Source organism: Microplitis mediator, chromosome 4, assembly GCF_029852145.1.
Source record: "Microplitis mediator isolate UGA2020A chromosome 4, iyMicMedi2.1, whole genome shotgun sequence".
NCBI classification, from domain to species: Eukaryota; Metazoa; Arthropoda; class Insecta; order Hymenoptera; family Braconidae; genus Microplitis; species Microplitis mediator.
The window spans coordinates 15,544,101-15,565,294 of record NC_079972.1 but is presented as its reverse complement, the minus strand read 5'-3'; the positions used below and the strand labels follow the sequence as shown (position 1 = coordinate 15,565,294).

The 21,194-nt window shown below is 27.9% G+C and overlaps 1 protein-coding gene and 3 long non-coding RNA genes across 5 annotated transcripts in view; 2 read left to right on the top strand and 2 right to left on the bottom strand.

The window, feature by feature from the left end:
* Window positions 1-15,271, top strand: part of LOC130666680 (uncharacterized) — a 349,416-nt gene extending 334,145 nt beyond the window's left edge. Inside the window, exons 2-4 of the long non-coding RNA XR_008989730.1 lie at window positions 6,144-6,310; window positions 14,146-14,340; window positions 14,423-15,271. This is a non-coding gene — a long non-coding RNA (uncharacterized LOC130666680). The remainder of the gene's footprint in view (window positions 1-6,143; window positions 6,311-14,145; window positions 14,341-14,422) is intronic.
* Window positions 274-2,338, top strand: LOC130666677 (uncharacterized). Its single transcript, XR_008989727.1, has 4 exons — window positions 274-515; window positions 958-1,121; window positions 1,885-2,047; window positions 2,122-2,338. It is a non-coding gene; the product is annotated as an uncharacterized LOC130666677 (long non-coding RNA).
* LOC130666678 (uncharacterized) lies at window positions 4,097-5,240 on the bottom strand. Its single transcript, XR_008989728.1, has 3 exons — window positions 4,997-5,240; window positions 4,393-4,554; window positions 4,097-4,318 (listed from the first exon to the last, which is right to left on the bottom strand). It is a non-coding gene; the product is annotated as an uncharacterized LOC130666678 (long non-coding RNA).
* A 1,906-nt stretch (window positions 15,272-17,177) lies between the features above and the next one.
* Window positions 17,178-21,105, bottom strand: LOC130666943 (SET and MYND domain-containing protein 4-like). 2 transcript variants are annotated; one of them, XM_057468286.1, is made up of 4 exons: window positions 20,889-21,105; window positions 19,134-20,180; window positions 17,990-18,261; window positions 17,178-17,919 (listed from the first exon to the last, which is right to left on the bottom strand). In XM_057468286.1, exons 1-4 carry the CDS (start codon window positions 20,893-20,895, stop codon window positions 17,356-17,358), a joined length of 1,890 nt encoding a protein of 629 aa, XP_057324269.1. In that variant the 5' UTR covers window positions 20,896-21,105; the 3' UTR covers window positions 17,178-17,355. The 2 variants fall into 2 exon arrangements, with proteins under 2 accessions (XP_057324269.1, XP_057324270.1); XM_057468287.1 differs by having other exon boundaries at window positions 19,134-20,177.
* Between the last annotated feature and the right edge of the window lie 89 nt (window positions 21,106-21,194).

Genomic DNA, 21,194 nt, shown 5'->3' with positions numbered 1-21,194 from the left:
CATGCAAACTCGTTCAATTGTCGAGTAAAAAGTCTAGTCGATAAAAAAATGTGCTTTAATAATTAAATTAAATTATTATAGATCTTTTAATGTTTAAATAAGATCTATTTCATTTAATTATTTATATAATTTCGACTCAAGTTATTACGTTTAGATGATAATTAATTAAACGTTAAAGTAATTGACGTTTTTAAACTAACAGCACTAGTTCAAATCCAAAAAATCTTCCGCGACAATAAGTCGCGCGTTTCTCAGTGCGCATGCGATCTACGTTGGAAACAGATCAAAGAAACTTGTCGTTTCTCTACAAAAATAGTTGACGTAAATTATAAATTTAATTGTCAACCCTAAAAAATTAATTTATCATAATTTAATTAATAAACTAGTTTGTGTGTCCATCAAATTGCCCGTGGAAATATTAAAATGAGCAACAGTGGCCGCAGATCTGTCATCAATCTAACCTAAAGTTCATTTGTCAATAAAAATAAATTGAATATATCAAGAATAAGACACGAGTAAGTAATAATTGATCAATTGATTGATTTTAAATCAATTATTTCATGTTCTTAAATATCCTCTAGTAAAAGTTTACTTTTTTAAATTAATTAATCACAAATTACATGATACTGTAGTTAGCAGACGTCTAACAAGTTTTGGATTTTTTTTTAGATGATAAACCAGAAGAAAAAAAATATTTGAAAAAATTGCACCTGTAGTTTTTAAAATTTTCTACATGTGCATATTTTTAGTTTTTTTTTCTTCAAATTTAATTGTTCAAAAAAAAATCAAAAAATTTTGAATTGTCTGCTAACTTTAGGATCATCAAATTACAACATTATCAATTTTCTTTCTTCTTTATGATCGATAAAACTTTCTCTACTTTTATTTTTAAATAATTAAAACACATAAATTAATAACTTAATAACAAATATTAATTAACAATAATCTTTATTTCAGATTCGTAAAAAAAAAAACAATTCAGTCGATCTATAGATATTTTTAATAGTCACTCTTCGATTCGTCCATTGCCTACTCAATCAAAGGAATTTTTTTTTACCTCAACTTCAGTAAGAGGATATCGGCGAATTGATTGAAGCAGCTGAAATTTTATTCTGATATCAGTGAGTATGTAGACATTTTTGCGTCACAGAAAATAATTTTTTTCTTGTATTTTTTTAATTTGATATATTTTCATATAAAAAAAAAACGATTGTGAAGCTTCTTTACTTGGGGCAGTGATAAAAACTGAGTTCTTCTAAAGTTTTTGTCAAAAAAATGTATCATAGATTAATAATACATGCAACTGCAATTTAAAAAGCGGAATTTTATTCCTGCGGGATTGATTTTGAATTTATTTTTTCAAGACTCAATCAATCTCTTCGTATGAAATCACAGTATCAAAAATCTTTTATTATTCCTTGATTATTATTTGTTATTAAGATTTTTTTGTCATTAAGTGAAGCAAAAGGCATCAACTGATAAATCACATGTTTTCGTATGCTTCTGAAAATAAAAATTTATTTCAAGATACGCGCGCCTCATTCTTGCGGAAAATTTGTTACATTTTAACAGAAATTTCGATTTAAGAAAATAAAAGTAACGCAAATGACTCGAATTTACTTTTTAAAAGACAATTTATTACGAATGACGACTTTAATATAAAAAAAACCTAAATTCAATGCAAATGCAATTACTAGCAATTTGATGGACGCAGAAACTAGTTCATTAATTAAATTATAATAAATGAATTGTTTAGAGTTGACAATTAAATTTATAATTTGCGTTAACTATTTTTGTAGGGAAACGACAAGTTTCTTTGATGCATAAACCACATAAATTAATAACTTAATAACAAATATTAATTAACAATAATCTTTATTTCAGATTCGTAAAAAAAAAAACAATTCAGTCGATCTATAGATATTTTTAATAGTCACTCGTTGATTCGTCCATTGCCTACTAAATAAAAGGAATTTTTTTTACCTCAACTTCAGTAAGAGGATATCGGCGAATTAATTGAAGCAGCGGAAATTTTATTCTGATATCAGTGAGTATGCAGACATTTTTGCGTCACAGAAAATAATTTTTTTCTTGTATTTTTTTAATTTGATATATTTTCAGATAAAAAAAAACGATTGTGAAGCTCTTCTACTTGAGGCAGGGATAAAAACTGAGATCTTCTAAAATTTTAGTCTGAAAAATGTATCATAGAACAAGACCACATGCAACTGCAATTTAAAAAGCCGAATTTTATTCCTGAAAAATTGATTTTGAATTTGTTTTTTCAAGACACAATAAATTTATATGTATGAAATCAAAGTGTCAAGAATCATTTATTATTCCTTTATTATTATTATTTAAATTATTTTTATTATTTAATTATCAAGTAAAGCAAGTGGTGTCCATCTGTATAAATTTATTGCAATGATGTTAATAGAGTTGAGAAGTGACGGCGATGATTTATAAGTTTTCAATGTACGTGACAAAAAATTCATTTACTTTTAAAAACAAAAATTTATTTTGAGATACGCGCGACTCATTCCCAATGAAAATTTGTTACATTTGAACAGAAATTTAATTTAAAGAAAATAAAAGTAACGCAAATGACTCGACTTTAATATTTAGAAGATAATCTATTACGATTTACGACTTTAATATAAACAAAAGATAAATTCAATGCAAATGCAATTACTAGCAATTTGATTGACACACAAACTAGTTCATTAATCAAATTTTAATCGCATGCGCACTGAGAAACGCGAGACTTATTCTCGCGGGAGATTTTTTGGATTTAAACTAGTGCTGTTAGTTTTAAAATGTCGATTGCTTTAACGTTTAATTAATTATTATCAAAATTTATTAACTTAAGTCGAAATTATATAAATAATTAAATGAAATAAATCTTATTTAAACATTAAAAGATCTATAATAATTTTATTTAATAATTGGAAGACATTTTTTTATTGCCGACTCTTTTTAATCGACAATTAAACGAGTTTGCATGACTCGTTTGCATGTGAATTAGAGTTAATTAATAAAATATGCATTAATTTATGCAAATTAAATAGATTTTAGGATAAAAAACATGAAAATTTTATTAAAATTAAGGAATTATTTCATTAAAAAAATTATTGCATCAGATTTTAGGGCTGGGGGGAATGGGGAACGCGTCATAGCGGGAGATCCCCTCCACATGCGCCCTTAGCTTCCGACTACCCTCCCACCCTCTCTCTACCAGCTATGACGCGTCCTCACACCACCCAGCCCTAAAATCTGATGCAATCATTTTTTTAATGAAATAATTTCTTAATTTTAATAAAATTTTCATGTTTTTTATCCTAAAATCTATTTAATTTGCATAAATTAATGCTTATGCAACCAATTAACGCAAGTTCACATGCAAACGAGTCATGCGAACTCGTTTAATTGTCGATTAAAAAGAGTCGGTAATAAAAAAATGTCTTCCAATTATTAAATAAAATTATTATAGATCTTTTAATGTTTAAATGAGATCTATTTCATTCAATTATTTATATAATTTGGACTTAAGTTATTACGTTATGATTATAATTAATTAAACGTTAAAGTAATCGACATTTTAAAACAACCAGCACGAGTTCAAATCTTAAAAATCTCCCGCGAGAATAAGTCGCGCGTTTCTCAGTGCGCATGCGATCTACGTTGGAAACAGATCAAAGAAACTTGTCGTTTCTCTACAAAAATAGTTAACGCATATTATAAATTTAATGGTCAACTCTAAACAATTCATTTATTATAATTTAATTAATGAACTAGTTTCTGCGTCCATCAAATTGCTAGTAATTGCATTTGCATTGAATTTAGGTTTTTTTTATATTAAAGTCGTCATTCGTAATAAATTGTCTTTTAAAAAGTAAATTCGAGTCATTTGCGTTACTATTATTTTCTTAAATCGAAATTTCTGTTAAAATGTAACAAATTTTCCGCAAGAATGAGCCGCGCGTATCTTGAAATAAATTTTTATTTCCAGAAGCATACGAAAACATGTGATTTATCAGTTGATGCCCTTTGCTTCACTTAATGATGAAATAATCTTAATAACAAATAATATTCAAGGAATAATAAAAGATTTTTGATACTGTGATTTCATACAAAGAGATTTATTGAGTCTTGAAAAAATAAATTCAAAATCAATTCCGCAGGAATAAAATTTCGCTTTTTAAATTGCAGTTGCATGTATTCTTGATCTATGATACATTTTTTTGACAAAAACTTTAGAAGAACTCAGTTTTTATCACTGCCCCAAGTAAAGAAGCTTCACAATCGTTTTTTTTTTTATCTGAAAATATATCAAATTAAAAAAATACAAGAAAAAAATTATTTTCTGTGACGCAAAAATGTCTGCATACTCACTGATATCAGAATGAAATTTCAGCTGCTTCAATCAATTCGCCGATATCCTCTTACTGAAGTTAAGGTAAAAAAAATTCCTTTGATTTAGTAGGCAATGGACGAATCAACGAGTGACTATTAAAAATATCTATAGATCAACTGAATTGTTTTTTTTTTACGAATCTGAAATAAAGATTATTGTTAATTAATATTTGTTATTAAGTTATTAATTTATGTGTTTTAATTATTTAAAAATAAAAGTAGAGAAAGTTTTATCGATCATAAAGAAGAAAGAAAATTGATAATGTTGTAATTTGATGATCCTGAAGTTAGCAGACAATTCAAAATTTTTGGATTTTTTTTTGAACAATTAAATTTGAAGAAAAAAAAACTAAAAATATGCACATGTAGAAAATTTTAAAAACTACAGGTGGAATTTTTTCAAATATTTTTTTTCTTCTGGTTTATCGTCTAAAAAAAAATCCAAAACTTGTTAGACGTCTGCTAACTACAGTATCATGTAATTTGTGATTAATTAATTTAAAAAAGTAAACTTTTACTAGAGGATATTTAAGAACATGAAATAATTGATTTAAAATCAATCAATTGATCAATTATTACTTACTCGTGTCTTATTCTTGATAAATTCAATTTATTTTTATTGACAAATGAACTTTAGGTTAGATTGATGACAGATCTGCGGCCACTGTTGCTCATCCAATGCTCATTTTAATATTTCCACTGGCAATTTGATGGACATACAAACTAGTTTATTAATTAAATTAATTTTTTAAGGTTGACAATTAAATTTAAAATTTACGTCAACTATTTTTGTAGAGAAACGACAAGTTTCTTTGATCTGTTTCCAACGTAGATCGCATGCGCACTGAGAAACGCGCGACTTATTGTCGCGGAAGATTTTTTGGATTTGAACTAGTGCTGTTAGTTTAAAAATGTCGATTACTTTAACGTTTAATTAATTATCATCTAAACGTAATAACTTAATTCGAAATTATATAAATAATTAAATGAAATAGATCTTATTTAAACATTAGAAGATCTATAATAATTTTATTTAATTATTAAAGCACATTTTTTTATCGACTAGACTTTTTAATCGACAATTAAACGAGTTTGCATGTCTCATTTGCATATGAATTTGCGTTAATTAGTTGCATATGCATTAATATATGTAAATTATGTAGATTTATAATGTAAATTAAATAGATTTTAGCATAAAAAACGTGAAAATTTAATTAATTTTAAGGAATTATTAAATTAAAAAAATGATTGCATCAGATTTTAGGGGTGAGGGGAGTGAGGAACGCGTCATAGCTGGTAGAGAGCGGGTGGGAGGGTAGTCAGGAGATAAGGGTGCAATTGGCCGGAGATCCCCTCCACATGCGCAGGGAGAGAAGGGTACCAATGAAATTATTTTCTGCGTTGGTCGACTAGTAAGTGGGGGTGAAGTGGGGGTGAATCGAGCGTCCTAAGGGCAAGGGGGGAAAGGATCAGTTGGCACCCGACATTCGATGTGTACGCATCGTTGTCGAAGTGTTCAACTATTTTTAAAAATATTGTTGACTTTTTTTTAAATTTTTTTTTTCCCTTAATGACGTCATTAGTCATTTTTATCCAAAATTTTTTTTTTCAACCGGCGTCTACGCAAGTTGAAAAAATCAATTTTTTTTTTTTAATTTTTTTGTCAACCCAATTAAATATACAAGTCAACAGTATTTTTATATATTAATTAGTGTTGATTGTTTAGGTAGATTATCAATGGATTCCAACGATGAAAAGTTTTTTTTCTGATGTCTTGACTGGAAGGAAGGATGGAACCAAAGAACACTGACCAGCCTCAATGAACTGCTAGCTGTCATCCTACCAGCTGATCAACTGGCATCGTTCGGCAGGGAAATAAAGTTATTTCTCTGTTGAGGTTTGTTATTGTTTTTTGATTTCTCACTCTCTTTTCTATTTTCCATTATAATCTATATATTTAATTGCACTTTTTAATATTTATCAACGGTTCCGTATCTTTTTTTTTTTTTTCTTTAATTTAAATTCATTGCGGTTTTAAATAGTCGAGTCTTTTTAATTCAATTTATTTTTTTTAAATTAAAGTCGAGTCTTTTGCAATAAATTAAATTTAGATTTTTAATAGTCGAGTCTTTTGAATTCAATCTAGTTTTTTTTAATTAAAGTCGAGTCATTTGCAATAAATTGAATTCAGATTTTTAATAGTCGAGTCTTTTGAATTGAATTTAGTTTTTTTTAATTAAAGTCGAGTCTTTTGCAATAAATTAAATTCAGATTATTAATAGTCGAGTCATTCAAATCAAATTGAGTTTTTTAAAATTAGCGTTGAGTCATTTGAATCACATTCGGTTTTTTAAAAGTAGAATTCGAGTCATTTAAATCAAAGTCTTTTTTTTAAATTGAAATTGAGTATTTGCATGAAAATTTTTTTGTTTTTAAATTCTTGTCGAGTCATTTGAATCACATTCAGTTTTTTAAAAGTAGAATTCGAGTCATTTAGATCAATATCTTTTTTTTAAATTGAAATTGAGCATTTGCATGAAATTTTTTTTTTTTTTTAAATCCTTGTCGAGTCATTTGGATCACATTCAGTTTTTTAAATTTAAATTCGAGTCATTTAAATCAATATCTTTTTTTTAAATTAAAATTGAGCATTTGCATGAAATTTTTTTTTTTTTTTAAATTCTTGTCGAGTCATTTGGATCACATTCAGTTTTTTAAATTTAAATTCGAGTCATTTTAATCAATATCTTTTTTTTAAATTGAAATTGAGCATTTGCATGAAATTTTTTTTTTTTCTAAATTCTTGTCGAGTCATTTGAATCACATTCAGTTTTTTAAATTTAAATTCGAGTCATTTTAATCAATATTTTTTTTTTTTAATTGAAATTGAGCATTTGCATGAAAATAATTTTTTTTTTAAATTCGTGTCGAGTCATTTGAATCACATTCAGTTTTTTAAATTTAAATTCGAGTCATTTTAATCAATATTTTTTTTTTTTAATGAAATTGAGCATTTGCATGAAAATAATTTTTTTTTTAAATTCGTGTCGAGTCATTTGAATCACATTCAGTTTTTTAAATTTAAATTCGAGTCATTTTAATCAATATTTTTTTTTTTAATTGAAATTGAGCATTTGCATGGAAATAATTTTTTTTTTAAATTCGTGTCGAGTCATTTGAATTAAATTGAGTTTTTTAAATTTAAATTCGAGTCATTTTAATCAATATTTTTTTTTTTTAATGAAATTGAGCATTTGCATGAAAATAATTTTTTTTTTAAATTCGTGTCGAGTCATTTGAATCACATTCAGTTTTTTAAATTTAAATTCGAGTCATTTTAATCAATATTTTTTTTTTTAATTGAAATTGAGCATTTGCATGGAATTAATTTTTTTTTTTAAATTCGTGTCGAGTCATTTGAATTAAATTGAGTTTTTTAAATTTAAATTCGAGTCATTTTAATCAATATTTTTTTTTTTTAATGAAATTGAGCATTTGCATGAAAATAATTTTTTTTTTAAATTCGTGTCGAGTCATTTGAATCACATTCAGTTTTTTAAATTTAAATTCGAGTCATTTTAATCAATATCTTTTTTTTAAATTGAAATTGAGCATTTGCATGAAATTTTTTTTTTTTTTAATTCTTGTCGAGTCATTTGAATCACATTTAGTTTTTTAAAATTAGAATTCGAGTCATTTTAATCAATATTTTTTTTTTTAATCGAAATTGAGCATTTGCATTAAATTTAGTTATTTTTTTTTTTTTTTTTTCTAAAGTCTAGTCGTTTACATTAGTTTTAGTTTCTTTAAATTAAATTCGAGCAGTTAAATTTATTTTAAAATCAGTAGAATCAGTAACATTCGAGTCATTTTTTAATAATTCAATTAATAGGGTGTAAATTCATAAACACAAACATACATTAGCTTTTTAAAATTAGATTAACCCACATTTTATTAGAAATAGAGTTACATAATTTTCAACACTTTTTTTTTTTTTTTTTAATAAATTAAATTCGAGTTTTTTTGCAAGTCGAGTCATTTAAATTAAAGACATTTTTTTAAAAGTAGAGTCATTTTAATTACAGTAAAACTGTTCGCGTTCAATTCAATTAAAGTAAATTCATTCAATTTTAAAAAATGCCATTTAAATTAAGTTAGTTTTTAGAAAGTAGAGTCATTTAGTTTTTTCAACTAAGTCTTGGTTTTTTTTTTTTTTTTTTTTTAAATTCATTTTAATTAGAGTCATTTGAATCACAAGCAGTACTAACCGAGTAAACTTTTTTTTTGCTATTTCTTATAAATTAAATAACTCCCTTCTGGAGTTATCATTTTTTTTTTTTAATTTAACATGGGGTATAGATTGATTTTTTATCAATAGCCTTCTGCTGTTGACAATTTAAACACACCATTTTTTACCCACCTCACACACATAAATACGCACTTTGCGTATACCCAACTCACTCTCTTGCATTGCTAGGATAATTTTTAATTTTTTAATCGGGGTAATTAGATTAGTTAATGGACCAGTAATAGGTTTTTTCATTGAGAGTATTCTCTCAGTAGAATCACGCGTTAAATTCTAGAGTCAACCAACCCTTCCCCAACAATTGCCACTCTTACCCTTTTTTTTTTTAATTAATTCGTATTGGGTTTTTTTCCGCGAAATGGGATATTGGTCTAGTGATTTAGCTGGGGGTTTATGGGTATTAGGGATTATAAGGGATTATAAGGACACTTGGTTCTTATAATTTAGGTCAAATTAAATTCACGCGAATTAGAGTCTAAAAATATATATCGCTCTATAGATCTTAAAGGCGAAAAATATTGTTACGCTGTTATGGGTGGCCAACCATAACAGCGTATATAAAATATTTTTTTTATACATTAAAATTTAAAAAAAATTTATTTTTTTCATTTTTTAATGCATAAAAAGCTGAAAAAAGAAATTTTCCCTGATCAGTTTTAATTTTTAATGGATTATTCTGTCCCACCCTTTGAGTACCCGGGTGCGATTTGGGTGCCGGTCTCAATCCATAAAAAATTTTTCTGATCATAACTTTTCTTTTTTAAGTGTTTAAGTGTCTGTAGAGCGGTGTGTATTTTTCATTTATTATTATTATTTAAATAATTAGAGTCACTTTTGCTGCGTTAGTTAATAAATTAGTTACTATAGGAGGGGAATAATATAGGACTGGGGTTTTGATGTCACTAGACTGATCGGGGAAGTAGATTAATTAAATAACTTGGGTTTTTTTTAAATTAGAGTCACCTTATCCCTTTTTTATAAGAGTGGTGATTTACCCCCCCCCCTTTTTTTTTTAAAATTCAAGTATTAGCGTCACGCTTTTATTAGATATTTAAGTTACTGGTCCAGGGGTTTTGAAATTAGAATCAATTTTGCATAGGGTTTTTTTTTTAGCTTAAATTCACATACACCTCCACTTACACCACCCACTGAGACTCTGTTCATCTTCAATGAAATCGAGTCTTACCTTACACGTCGCCGTAAGTTGAGGTTACTCACAACCTCGTTTACGGCGACTTTAATTTACACATCAATCTATACCCCTAATTTTTTTACCCTTAAATTCATAAATATAGATTCAAATTAAAAAAGACACCTGGCACTCGGTCAGGTGTCAATAGCTGTAGAGTCTTGAGTTTACTCGTTAGTATTGCCTGTATGTAGTATTAATTTGGTTATAGTCACATAAAAAATCGATTTTTTTTTTTTTTTTTTTTAAATAAAAATTTTAATTCAAATGGCATTTTCGCGTAAAAAAAACCCTGGCACTATGTCAGGCGGTCGCGTTATTTAATTGTTAGTATTTTTGATAATATATATCCTGATCTTCTGGGCTGGTACGCATAACCCTCCGGTTCGATCGATGTCGATCCTCATTGGTCGTATACTCTAAGAAAATCTATCATTATCATGTTGTTATCGGTATTATCATTATTATTGTTGTTGTCATGATTAATAACAATATCATTATCACTTTATAAGTGTAATAGTGATGGTGTAATTGGCCCTGGCAGGTCAAATTACACAATTGATATTAATATTGACTGCAATGGTTTTATTGATGATATGATAATGATGTGATTTTATAGTGACTTTTGTGTGCGATCAAAACGGGGATTCGATTTATCGATTGGCTGGTGGCCTAATGCTACACATACGGTTCGGTTTTGATGGTAATATATTACGTAGTTTTTATTATTGTTTTAAAAAACAGAAAAACACCCAAACACACACTTTTTTTTATCACACATGGATTTACACCTCAATTATTTTTTTTTATTTTTTAATTTCAATCTTATAAACCTAGAGTCATTTTCACAGAACTAGAGTCATTTTAAGTAGTTTATTTTTTTTTATCATTATCTAAGTCGAGTCATTTTGAAAGCAGTCGAGTCATTTAATTTAGCGTCAATTTATTAGAAGTAAAATCAGTTTTTAAAACGTAGAGTCACTTAAATTAGAGCTAGTTTTATATTTTTTATTACAATTGATTAATTTAATGTAAATGCTCATTTTCGCCTAATTTTATTTTATCGTTAATTAATTCGAGTAATTTTTAAGATAGTCGAGTCCTTTAATTTAACGTCATTTTAATAGAAATAGAGTCAGCTTTAAAAAAGTAGAGTCATTTGAGTTAGAGCCATTTTTTTTTTTAAATTTTTTTATTTTTATTTTAAATTTATTCATTAACTTAATGTAAATGCTCATTCACTTCTAATTTTTTTGTCGTTATTCAATTCGAGTCATTTTTAAACAGTAGAGTCACTTAATTTATCATCAATTTATCTGAAGTAGAGTCAGTTTTGTTTTTCCCTCTAATCGAGACTTGGCATTAGGTCAGGTTACCCCATAGTTTTTTTAATTTAAATTTTTAATTGATATCGATCCACTTTGATCGTATACTCTAAGAATATCTATTATTCTCATGTTGTTATCGGTATTATCATTATTATTGTTGCTATCATTATTAATATCAATACCATTATCATTTTATAATGATAGTGTAATTGGCCCTGGCAGGTCACATTACACAATTGATATTAATATTGACTGCAATGGTTCTATTGATGATATGATAATGATGTGATTTTATAGTTATTTTTGTGTGCGGTCGAAAAGGGGTTCGATTACAATTAATTAATTTCATGTAAATGCTCATTCACCCTCAATTTTTTTTTATCCTTATCTAAGTCGAGTCATTTTTAAAATAGTCGAGTCATTTAATTTAACGTCATTTTAATAGAAATAGAGTCAGTTTTTAAAAAGTAGAGTCATTTGAGTTAGAGCCATTTTTTCAAAATTTTTTTATTTTTATTTTGAATTTATTAATTAACTTAATGTAAATGCTCATTCACTTCTAATTTTTTTGTCGTTATTCAATTCGAGTCATTTTTAAATAGTAGAGTCACTTAATTTATCATCAATTTATCTGAAGTAGAGTCAGTTTTGTTTTTCCCTCTAATCGAGACTTGGCATTAGGTCAGGTTTCTCTATCGTTTTTTAAATTTAAATTTTTAATTAAATGTCGATCCACTTTTGTCGTATACTCTAAGAATATCTATTATCATCATGTCGTTATCGGTATTATCATTATTATTGTTGCTGCCATTATTAATATCAATACCATTATCATTTTATAATGATAGTGTAATTGGCCCTGGCAGGTCACATTACACAATTGATATTAATATTGACTGCAATGGTTTTATTGATGATATTGATAATGATGTGATTTTATAGTTATTTTTGTGTGCGGTCGAAAAGGGGTTCGATTTCAATTAATTAATTTCATGTAAATGCTCATTCACCCTCAATTTTTTTTATCGTTATCTAAGTCGAGTCATTTTTAAAATAGTAGAGTCACTTAAATAGGAGCCAGTTTTTTTTTATTTTTATCGATTAATTTAATGTGAATGTACTTGTCCTCCCCCCCCCCCCCCCCCTGTTTTTTAAAATTAAAGTTATGGAGATTTGAGTCACTTTTATAATAGTAGAGTCACTTCAATTAGAGTCATTTTTTTAACAGTCGAGTCATTTTTTTAATTCAATTCATTTTTTATACAATTGAAGTCATTTTTTTAGAATTAGAGTCATTTTTTTTTTTTTGAAAGTAGATTCAAGTTTATTAGAGTCATTATTTTTCAAAAGTAGAGTCACTTTTATTAGAGTCATTTTTGCAGCAGTAGAGTCATTGAATTTAGAGTCAGTTTTTTTTCTCCAATTAATGAATTAATTTATTGCAACTGGTCAGGTTACCCCATAGTTTTTTTAATTTAAATTTTTAATTGATATCGATCCACTTTGATCGTTTACTTTAAGAATATCTATTATCATCATGTTGTTATCGGTATTATCGTTATTATTGTTGCTGACATTATTAATATCAATACCATTATCATTTTATAATGATAGTGTAATTGGCCCTGGCAGGTCACATTACACAATTGATATTAATATTGACTGCAATGGTTTTATTGATGATATTGATAACGATGTGATTTTATAGTAATTTTTGTGTGCGGTCGAAAAGGGGTTCGATTTCAATTAATTAATTTCATGTAAATGCTCATTTACCCTCAATTTTCTTTATCGTTATCTAAGTCGAGTCATTTTTAAAATAGTAGAGTCACTCAAATAGGAACCATTTTTTTATTTTTATCGATTAATTTAATGTGAATGTACTTGTCCCCCCCCCCCCCTGTTTTTTAAAATTAAAGTTATGGAGATTTGAGTCACTTTTATAATAGTAGAGTCACTTCAATTAGAGTCGTTTTTTTAACAGTCGAGTCATTTCCTAATTCAATTCATTTTTTATACAATCGAAGTCATTTTTTTTAGAATTAGAGTCATTTTTTTTTTTTTTTGAAAGTAGATTCAAGTTTATTAGAGTCATTATTTTTCAAAAGTAGTCACTTTTATTAGAGATTTTTGCAGAAGTAGAGTCATTGTTTTTAGAGTCAGTTTTTTTTTCTCCAATTAATGAATTAATTTATTGCAACTGGTCAGGTTACCCTATAGTTTTTTTAATTTTAATTTTTAATCTATGCTGATCTTCTGAGCTGGTATGCATAACCCTCCAGTTTGATCGATGTCGATCCTCATTGGTTGCATACTTTAAGAATATCTATTATCATCATGTTGTTATCAGTATTATCATTATTATTGTTGTTGCCATTATTAATATCAATACCATTATCAATTTATAATGATAGTGTAATTGGCCCTGTCGGGTCACATTACACAATTGATATTAATTTTGACTGCAATGGTTTTATTGATGATATCATAATGATGTGATTTTATAGTGACTTTTGTGTGCGATCAAAACGGGGAGTCGATTTATCGGTTGGCTGGTGGCCTAATGCTACACGTACAGTTTAGTTTTATTAGCATTATTATTTTGAAAACATAAAATAAAACAAGATACGAGAACCGCCCCGACATGTTTAATCATAATCTTTTTTTTTTTTTAGGTTTAGAAATCAAAATTTTGTTTTTTTCTACAGATTTCGCAATGTTCCGTAATTTCATCACGAATTTTTTTTTTATTTTATAATTTTTTTTTATTTTTTAGGTTTTGACGCATAATCTTTTTCTAATTTTTTTCAAGATTTCGGAGACTTACCTAATCCTCACCCTATTGAAGTTACTCGGGCTTTCAATTAATTTTTGTTTTTTTTTTTTTTCTAAATATTTTTTTTTTTCAGGTTTAGGTACATAATTTGGATTTACTTTTTAGTAGATCTTATACGACATGTCTAAGCTAGAGTCTACTGGAATCTATTCTGACATGACTGGCCTATGAGGACCAGAATAATTTTGAGGACAGTGATGCTGCTGAGCATTGACGACAAGGTGGTCCAGATCCAAGGACACACCGCCGCTCTAATTTTTTTTTTCTGGTGGATATTTATTTCTACATCCTTCTTTTTTTTCATAGTAATATATATACCCGGTATTAATCTATTGGGGTATATATTCTAGTTTCAGATCCAGTCAACAAGAAGGATGCCCAACTTGAAGGATGCCCATGGATGCCAAGGACCAAGAAGAGGACCAGGACCAGGACCAGGACCAGGAAGAAGAAGATTTATTATTAATTTTATTTAAGCTTAATTTTAGTTTCTTTAATATAATTTTTGTATTATGTTGTGAGTGTGATGGATGATGTAGGAGTGATTTATAATTTAAGATTTTAATTTATAATTTTTTTTTGTAAGAATGAGTACGAGTGGCATGTTTTTATTATTGCTTGGCTTGTGCATGGTTTTTTATTTTTATTCGGGTTTGATAGCATGGTTTGTTTTTTGTTTTTTTTTTTATTCGGGTTGCATGGTTTGGGTTGCTTATATTTAATTTAATTTTTTCCCCTTTTCCTATTACCTCTTAATTTTAAGTTTGTATGATTATTATTTAATTGTATGATGAATGTGTGTGATGTTTTTTATTGCGATATCCGGGCCTAGGTATTATTCTTAAGCCTTAATTTTAAGAAATTTTATTTATAAAATTTTAGTATTTATATTCTTTATGTATTTATTTTCGTAATTGTGTAATGTATAATATTTTGTATTTATTGTCATTTAGCTTTTTATTGGTCACCAATCGAGTGACCACTGTGTTGGTCGGGTTTTTTCACTGTTAAAAACCTCCGATTTAAACCGATAGATTCCGGGTCTATCGGATTTTTATCGGAGTATTTTATCAGTGTTGAGGTTTCCCAAACGGGCTATTTTCTTTCTACCAAAAGAAAATAGCTTAGACCACTACAATTGTATTTTTAAATAAATACAATTGTAGGTGAATGCGCACAGTATAGGAAGTCGGTCCTCAGCCGCTTTTTTTTTTTTTTTTTTTAAATAATAAATTTTTACTTTTATTATTTTTAATTGAGCATTTATAAATGAAAAAAAAAAACCTTCCCTTTATTTTTAATTAAATATTTTAGTTTATAAGTAGAAATAAGTATATATAAGAAAGTGAGAAATAACTACAGTTAAAAAGAAGCAGAAGAATTCTTATAAATGCAGGTAAATAATAAACATTAATGCAGTTAAATAAACAAAAAAAATATGAATTATGAAAAAAAATATATATTTATGCATATATATTATGAAGAATTTTTTTTTTATAATTATTTATATTTTTCATTTGCTTCTTCACAAAAATATTTATTTCCCGTATGACATTTGTTGTACAGAAAATAAATATTATTGTAAAGAAGCAAATTAAAAAAATAAATATTAATTTATATATATATATATATATATATTTATATATACTTTAAAAAGAAAAAAAAATCTCCACAGAATATCTTCTGGAAGATTTTTTATTTTTTTAAATGTTTGCGCATGCGCACTAGAACATTGGTTCTTAGTGGCTTTTTTTTTTTTTTTATTAATTCTAATTTTCCTATAGTGAGCAATTCTGATTTAAATAAGAAAATACCTCTCTTTTATTTTAAATTTAATATTTTATTTATTAATGTATGCATGTAATTAATTATAAATAAATAAAATATACATAATTATATTCATTTAATAGTAATAAATATCAAAGAAAGTATAAAATGTGAACAATATATCATTAAAAAACTTTTTCTGGGTGACTAAATGTAAATTTTTAAATGTTCGCGCATGCGCATTGATAAACCTATACATTCCCACTTATTGACAAGTGTATGTATGTAAAAAGTCTGTCCTCAGTCATCTTGTTTTTTAATAATAAATTTTTATTTCAATTGTTGAGAATTATTATTATTATTTTTTTTAAAAACTTTTTCTTTCTCTCTAATTAAATATTTAATTTTACAAATAAAACTAAGCGAATTTTTAAAACCAAAAATAAATTTATTTATAAAGAAAAAATTACTCACAAAAATACAGGTAAGTAACAAAAAAATTATTCCTGGAAGTGAATAAAACAAAATTTTATTATAAGTATAAATATATGCAAAAAACTCTTAATCCAACGCCTGCTTTGGCCCTGCTTTTTTTGAAAATTTGTAATTTTTGCGGGAAGTTAATAATAGCTCTCTTTTTTTTGAGCATGCGCAGATTAAAATTTAGAGCGCCTGCGCCAAAAAAAAAATGCCAGCGAACACGGCCTATATATTAATAATATATATACCAATACACTAGATATACCAGCAATGATAATTAAACCAGGATTAAAAATAAACCTGGTTTGAAAAACTGGCCCTTAATTTAAAAATTTTTTAAATGCGCATTTTTAAAAAATTTTTTTTGAATAATTATTTACTTTACTTATTAATAATTTGAAATTTGTTTGATGTCTGCTACATTCACACCCATAATTTGCTGATGTAATTTAAATATATGAATAGTCGTCCTGAATAAACATTATCTCGTTTTAAAATTTTAAGATTTTCCCGGGCTTTTTAATTTAATCAAATCAATTATTCAAATATGTAAATTGTCATATGCAAATTTTTATTCTGCTAGCCAGTATATTATCCAATCAAAAAAATTTAACAAGTAGATTAAACGTAAAGCAAATTCCCGCTTTTGTTGATTTTCCTATTTATCAAAAAAATATTCGCACTATTGATTAGTAAGATTCGAACTGCACATACGCGGAGAATACGATTTATATTTTTATTTAAGGCCGTAATTGATAATTTGTATGATAGAAAATTTGGATATTTGGGACCTGTACCGACAACTGGGTCAGCGGAATAGACATCCGCGATCTTACATTTAAAATAATGTAATTGCAATAATTTTTTTAAATTTTTAATGAAAAATTTACTTTATTTAAACTTTAAACGCAAGGACTTAAACAAAAAATGGATAAACACTCGTAATATTGAGTATAAGTTATAAGATATTTAAACACTTTAAATAATGAAAAAAAAAACGTTAAGTAAAACGAAAATAATGAATGTATCATTGAAATCAATAAGTAATGTCCTTCATTCTCGAGTACATTAATCCGAGCAAATGTTTCCATTCGGCAGATTCAGCAGTGAGTTGATCGTAATGTTTATTATGAATAATTAAACCATTCGATAACCAATCAATCATTTCTCTCAAGTGGATGCTGTTTATAAGACTACAGTATTTCTTAACTTTTCCTTTCAAACGATCAACTTCGTACTCAACCATCGTTAACTTCAATTGCACTGACGGAGGGAACGATAGGCTGTGATAAGAACGAAATACTGTATCAGGATTCCAATCATTTACGCAGGGAATGCATTTGCAGCGGAAACCAAAGCGTTCTTTTAAATTCTTTATTCTGTCTGCAGTAACTGCTTGCTTGTAGTCGTAATCTTTTCCGTAATTGGCTAATATTCGTTGGCCTTTTTTTATAGAATCCATTGAGAAAAAAACATTTACGTCGCGAAAGATCGCTGGTGTTACGCTGCCATCGCAACTGTGATTGAAAATCGATGAAAATGGCATCAGGATGTCGCAGTGCTCGATTATTGTGTCCTGGATATTATTCAGAAGTGACGTCTAGATAAAGTAAATTAATTAATCAAATTAAATTAAAATAAATAAAATAATTAAAAATAAAAATACAAACATTAACGCCATTGTTTCCTGTTATTTCAATGTTTCTAAAAATAATTGCTCCCAAAAAAACGGCTAGATCATCATTTGCAAGATCTTTGAAGTTGTCATACTTTTTGTTACCGAGCATGTCAGTAGTCTCGGACAAAGTGTACAGAATGCGACTAGCAATATAAGACCACTTTGCTCTCTCGGATATTGAATTTATTCCTCTTTTCAATGTATAAACACTTGCATACTTTGTCTCATCATATACATTGTTAGTGAAGCCTTTAGTCAGTGGATCTGTAATAATTCGAATGATAAATAAATAAAAGATAAAATTATAAATTTAATTAATTAATAAATAATTTTTTTTTAACTTCCCGCTAAGAAAATTGTAAATTTTCAAAAATTCGGGAAGTTATTGATTTCGGTCCGATTTACGAAAATCGAATTTCCATCAGATGTCGACGTTTCGAGGTCCTAGGAAGCTATCCTCACTAATTTCACGATGATGTCCGAGTGTATGTATGTATGTGTGTACGTACTTACGTATGTATGTATGTAAATATTCATAACTCTTGAACGGATGAACCGATTTTGATCGTTAAGGTGTCATTCGACGCGGCTTGTTAATGTCTTGAAGCCGTAAAAATTTGAACTTAATCAGTAGGGTGCGTTCAGAGATATTTCAAAAATAAAATTTTTTCGAAAATGTTTTATTTGGATAACTTTTAATTTGCTCGATGGATTGATTCCAAAATCTAATCAGCTCTAAAACTCTATAAGCCGCGTCGAATGCCACCTCAACCATTAAAATCGGTTCATTCGTTCAAGAGAAACCGTTGACGAAAGAATTAAAAAAAAAATTTTTTTTTGGTTTTTTCGAAATTTCTCAAAAACGGCTAAATAAATCAATTTCAAAATTTGATCAGCTTTAGAACTTGATAAAACGCGTCGATTGCCGCCTCAACCATCAAAATCGGTTAATTCGTTCGCGAAATATCGTGGGAGAAAGAAATGCTAAAAAATGGTTTTTTACAAAACAATGGCATACAAAAGTATTTGCGAGCTCGAAGAGCTCGAAAATGTATTCACAATAATGTTTTCGAGCTCAACAGCGGGAAGTTTTGGGGCTGGCCCGCAGGGTCAACTGACAGACCGATTTTTTTTACCTGTATGCACATCAATTTTTATGAGATTTCTCTTCAGAGCAGGCAAACTACCAGCTTCTTTGTATGCTTTTATGGTGACCCTTATAGCCAAGACACACTCAGTTCTGAGAAAAATAGGAGGCATCGCGGAAATAACTCGGCACTCGATGTCATGATAATCATTCCAAGCAGAGTCGCGACAAGTTTCGTCGCAGAAGATGACGTTGCTGCAATTATTGCAGGGTACACTTGACCAAGTTGCTCGGGAACAGTTCCAACAACGAGTGTAACGATTGTCTGACAGAAGAGTTGACGCATAAACTTTTTGTATGGTCAGAGCCTCCCCGGGTTTGATGTCTCTGGTTGCGACGACATGTCTGCCGAATTCCTCGGAATATTTCAGAGCGATGGCACTTGAAGCTCGTAGTATTTGACGGTTGTCATCACGTATCGCAGACACATATGAAGTAGGATCAAACTTCTTGTGGGACTTCAGATGAAGATTTTTCAAACCATTCAAAGAGCCCTGAGTCTTCTTCCTGATTTCTGCATCACTTATTTTGTCTATCCAGTAGCGAGCATCTTTGGTAGCCTCAATTATCCGTTCATTACTCTTGCCGTTATGTAGTGCCAGTAAATTTTTCACTCGACGAATGTACAATTTAGCTTTCAGATGATCAGGATACCCTATTTTGAGGGCTTTGTCGATGTCTTTCAACGAAAAATCGTAATACTTGCAGTTACAGAGGACTGCTGACCGATTACCGTAACATTTAGCCATCAGTTCCGGGTGTGAATCAACGGGCGCGTATGCTAGAGCTTCGGTATAGATTTTAATGGTCTCCAATGAATGTGGTGAGGCCTTGAAAGCTGCGTTTCCTTTGTCAATCAAAATCTGGGTCCTGGTTGGACTTTTTGCCCCGGTGTTACTGACGCTCGGAGGCGTTAAAATTTTTGCACATCGAAGAGCATTTTTCATAAGTTTTTCATCATCGCGTAAAAATTCACCAGGTGTCAACTTATCCGCCATATGATGCGTAAAAAGCATGAAGCCGAACATACCTTCTGCTGAATAATTATAAAAAAAACATGAGTGTGAATGTAACAGACATCAGACAAATTTAAAATTACAAATAGAGTAAATAATTTAAAAAATAAAATTTAAAAAAAATGCGCATTTAAAAAATTTAAAAATTAAAAAGTGCATTTTTTCAAAATATTATTTTTTAAATTATTTACTCTATTTATTTATAATTTTAAATTTGTCTGATGTCTGCTACATTCATGAGTGTGAATGTAGCAGACATCAGACAAATTTAAAATTATAAATAAATGAAGTAAATAATTAATAAAATGAAATTTTAAAAAAAGGCGCATTTACAAAATTAAAAAATGAATAAGTGCATTTTTTCAAAATATTTTTTTTCTAATTACTTACTCTATTTATTTATAATTTTAAATTTGTCTGATGTCTGCTACATTCACATGATCCTGAAGTTAGCAAACAATTAAAATTTTTTTGATTTTTTTTTCAACAAATCAATTACAAAAATACAACAAATAAAAATATGCACATGTAGAGAATTTAAAAAACTACAGGTGCAAATTTTTCAAATATTTTTTTTTCAATAATTTATTGTTTAAAAAAAAATCCAAAAATTATCAGTCGTCGGTTAACTTCAATATCATTACATTCACACTCATAAAAAAACAACAAATTATTTTTTCAAGTGTATAATTATGAGACATAATTTAATTGTGTGTCAAATTTCTTACCATCCATTTTTTTTTTAATAGTAATCCCAACTGATGGATTATAATTTCCAAACTATTAATAGTTTATTAAAATACTTAATTTTTTAAATGAAATGTTTAAATAAAATTTATTTAAAACAGATAAATCTCGGATTCCATAGACTTCAGATGACTTTTGTTCAGCATCAGCTCTGGCTTCACTAAAGCTGATGACAATGGAAGAAAGTTCAAGACAAAGGAAAAACGTAACGAAGAAATGTATGAATGGTCGGTAGAGCGCGCATTGTTCAAACGCTCTTCTATTTTACCGACAGAAGAGCACTTTAA